General features: G+C 39.5%; 1 protein-coding gene across 1 annotated transcript; it reads left to right on the top strand.

Moving 5' to 3' along the window:
* LOC109342416 lies at positions 1–3,484 on the top strand. The gene is made up of 8 exons (XM_019580404.1): positions 1–41; positions 230–599; positions 835–1,227; positions 1,456–1,785; positions 1,854–2,042; positions 2,243–2,489; positions 2,652–2,980; positions 3,083–3,484. The coding sequence occupies exons 1-8, from the start codon at positions 1–3 to the stop codon at positions 3,482–3,484; spliced, it is 2,301 nt and encodes a 766-aa protein (XP_019435949.1).

The raw sequence follows: 4,037 nt of genomic DNA, 5'->3' as shown, positions 1-4,037 counted from the left end.
ATGAATGATCATGACAATCTGGTGGTTGCTAAGGATTTGAGGTTAGTTGGTAGGCTCTAGGCTGATGACTCTCTGGATGAAAAATTGGAAGAGGAAAGTTTCACTAATGTGCTTAGTAAATCCCAAAAGAAGAGGTTAAAGAAGAAGAACAACATTGAAAAGTCTTACAATACCCGTAAGGGTGGCCTTTCCTATAATGTTCAATGAAGGTCCTCTATTGGAATTGTAGAGGATTTGGTAGCCTAAAGACTAGGCTGGTGCTTCAGAATTTTTGTGTCACCCACAAGCCGGACCTAGTGTTTATTTCTGAACCTATGATTCCGATTGTTTCAGTTAGCTCTACTTTTTGGAATTCTCTAAACCTTGATCTTTTTGTTGTTAATAACATAGGAGATGCTCTTCCTAATCTGTGGGGTCTTTGTTCCAGGGGTGTGGTTCCCCATGTGCTTTTGAGCACTTCTCAGTTTCTAGCTATTTCTGCTACTCTTGATAATAAGGTGGTTAATGTGTGTGTTGTTTATGCTCATACCAACTATATTCAAAGAAGAATTTTGTGGTCTGATGCCCTGGATGTTATATCTGCTTTTTCCTGGTCCTTGGTGTTTTATTGGTGACTTCAACGCAGTGGTTGGTGCTAATGAATGTAGAAGCTCTAGAGTTCCGGCCAGAATCTCATCCGAAGAATTCAAAGTTTTTATTGAGAATGCTAATCTCCTTCATTTACCTATAAGAGGGGCTCCTTTCACCTGGTATAATAGGAGAACAGAGCCTGCTCTCTCTAAGAAATTGGATAGATCTCTTTGCAATGAATCTTGGCTGAATCTTTGGTCTCAGGTTTTCTGCCAGACTTTGCCCAGAAGCTCTTCTGATCATCATCCGCTTTTATTTTCTGCTTATCCTGGTTCTCCTCCTCTCTTCACTCCTTTTAAATTTCAAAAAATGTGGCTTCTTCATCTTGATTGCAGGAGAGTCATTTCTGAAGCCTGGAGGGCAAACTTTTCTGGCTGCCCCATGTACATTCTTTCTCAAAAACTAAAACTTCTGAAAAAAGATCTTAGAACTTGGAATAGGAGGGTTTTTGGTAATATTCATCATACAGTTAATAATGCTTTGTCTAATGTAGATCTCATCCAAAACTACATTGCGGATATTGGCCCTAATCCTGAGTTGCTGGAGCAGGAGGATCAAGCTCAGAAGGCCTTATCCCATGCTTTAGGGATGGAGGAGGTCTTTTGTAAGGAAAAATCTAGGATCAATTGGCACATCCATGGCGACGGAAATACTAAGTTTTTTCACAGGGTCACGAAAATCAGACAAGCTACTAAAACTATGTCTATCTTGATGGACGGGGAAAGGATTTTATGTAATCGGGATGATATAGCAAATCATGTCCTAAATTAATTCACTGATCTTTTTGGCTCTACCAATAACATTGCTCCTAATGATTTGATTCAGTCTATGATTTCTTTTCTTGTCTCTGACGATGAGAATTTGATGCTCACCTCTGTTCCCTCTCATCAAGAAATAAAGGATGCTGTTTTTGGTTTAAATGGTGATGGTGCCCCTGGTCCGGACGATTTTGGTGGTTGTTTCTATCAGGCTTTTTGGGATATAGTGGGTAATGATGTTTGTTGCTCCGTGACCCAGTTCTTCACCCAGGGTTGGATTCTTCCTAACATGAACTCTAATTCGGTTATTCTGATTCCCAAAAACAACAATGCAGTCAAAATTGATGATTACAGACCTATTGTTATTGCCAACTTTCAATTCAAGATTATCACCAAGGTTCTTGCTGATAGGCTGTCTATTATCATTCCTAAAATCATATATCCTCAACAAATGGGTTTCATCAGGATAGGAAGATTCAGGAATGCATCCGTCTTGCTTCTGAAGCAATCAACCTTCTTGATCATAAAACTTTTGGGGGAAATATGGCAATAAAGCTTGATATCAAAAAGGCTTTTGATACAATTGACTGGGATTTTATTACTTTCACTTTTATTGCGTTTGGCTTTAGCATGCATTTTACCAACCTGATCAAGGTAATTCTGAGTTCTGCTAGACTTTCTTTCTGTGTGAATGGTCATATGGTCGAGTTCACAAATTGTAGTCGGGGGGTTAGGCAGGGGATCCTCTCTCCCCCTTGATATTCTGTATTGCTGAGGATGTTTTCAGCAGGGGCATCATGAAATTGGTGAATGATAGAAATATGAGTCCTATCTCTGGTCCTAACATGCTTCAGACTCCCTGTCATGTTTTATATGCAGATGACATTATGATCTTTTGTAAAGGCACAAAGAGTAATTTACTGGCTCTGAAATCTCTGATTCGGGACTATTCTTTGGCTTCAGGTCAGCATATTAGTGCTGATAAGTGCAAATTCTACATCAAAAATGCTCCGACTAGGAAAGTGTCCAACATTTCCAATTACTTGGGTTTTCAGCACGGATCTCTGCCCTTCAAATACCTAGGGGTGCCTCTTTTCACTGGTAAACCTAAAAAGTGTCACCTTTAACCTATTGCTGAGAAATTTTTTCTCAAATTATCTGCTTGGAAGGGTTCTCTTTTATCTATTATGGGTAGGGTTGAGTTGTTCAGATCTATTTGTTAAAGCATGTTGGTTTACAGTTTTCATGTCTATAAATGGCCAGCTCAATTTTTAAATTGGGTGGACTCTAAGATGAGAAACTTCATCTGGTCTGCTAACACAGAGGTTCAGAAAATTGTTACTGTTGCGTGGAACCAAGTTTGCTCCCCTACTTCCTTTGGTGGGCTCGGTCTTAAGTCCATTAAGCTTATGAATAAGTCAGCCTTATTAATGTTGGCTTGGGATATGTTATCTTCTCATCATGAGTGGGCTTCTTTCTACAGAGAGAGATTTGGTTGTAACAAAACTGTCCCTCCTAGGTACCACAAGTCCTCTATTTGGCCTGGTATTAAAGACAACTGGTCTATGGTGGACATGAACTCTCGGTGGCTGGTTGGTGATGGTAGGAACATTAACTTCTAGACTGATAACTGGTTGGGTGAGACTCTAGTTGATGCTCTTCATATCCTTACTCATCTGCATACCTATCTGAAGGCTAAAGTTGTTGATTTCATCTATGGTTTCAATTGGGTTATCCCTGTTTCTCTTTTGTTCAGGTTCCCGGAAATAATTTCTAAAACTAAGGATATCCCCATTGCTAACTCCCGGGATAGATTTATTTGGCAGGAATCTTCTGACGGTATCCTAACTGCTAAGTTAGCTTATGATAGCCTATCTCACTCCAACAGTCCTAACCATTGGCGTAATAACATCTGGTTCAGTTCCATCCCTCCCTCGAAGTCCTTTATTACTTGGAGGTTCTTGAATGGAAAAATGTCTACTGATGATAATCTTCAAAAATGTGGATGCTATATGGGATCTATGTGCAGTCTTTGCAGATCTAACACTGAAGGCTCCTCTCATCTCTTCTTGACTTGTCCTTTTGCTATTTACTAGTGGAATTGGCTCGGTTCTCATCTGGCAATCTCCATCAATACTTCTTCTGTCACTGCTTTATTTTCCATCTGCAATAATAGTTGGAGTAAGCAAATGAATGAGATGTTCTCTACCTGCATTATCTACACTATCCATACAATATGGCTTTGTCGTAATAAAACCAGATTTGAGGACAAGAAGATCTACCTTGCTCAGGCAATTTCCAGAATCAAAAGGGAAGTTAATCTTTCCGGTACCCTCTCCTCGACAACTGGTAAGAACTCTCTTCAGGAATTTTGCATGTTTAAAGCTTTGAATCTGTCGGTTAGACCCTACAAGTCTCCTGTTAGGTATCAGTGGTTACAATACACCTAGAAGGGGGGGGGGTTGAATAGGTGTTGCGGTTAGAATAGCCGCTTTTCGAAACTCAACACTTAATGTTGAATCACCCCTAATTAATCGATTACAGGATGAAGATAATCGATTAATATAACAGACTTAATCGATTAACAGAACAAGGATAATCGATTAACGTAACAGTCTTAATCGATTAAAACAGAAACAGTAAGCTTAG

This window comes from Lupinus angustifolius, chromosome LG03, assembly GCF_001865875.1.
Source record: "Lupinus angustifolius cultivar Tanjil chromosome LG03, LupAngTanjil_v1.0, whole genome shotgun sequence".
NCBI classification, from domain to species: Eukaryota; Viridiplantae; Streptophyta; class Magnoliopsida; order Fabales; family Fabaceae; genus Lupinus; species Lupinus angustifolius.
This window is presented reverse-complemented; position numbering and strand designations above follow the sequence as displayed.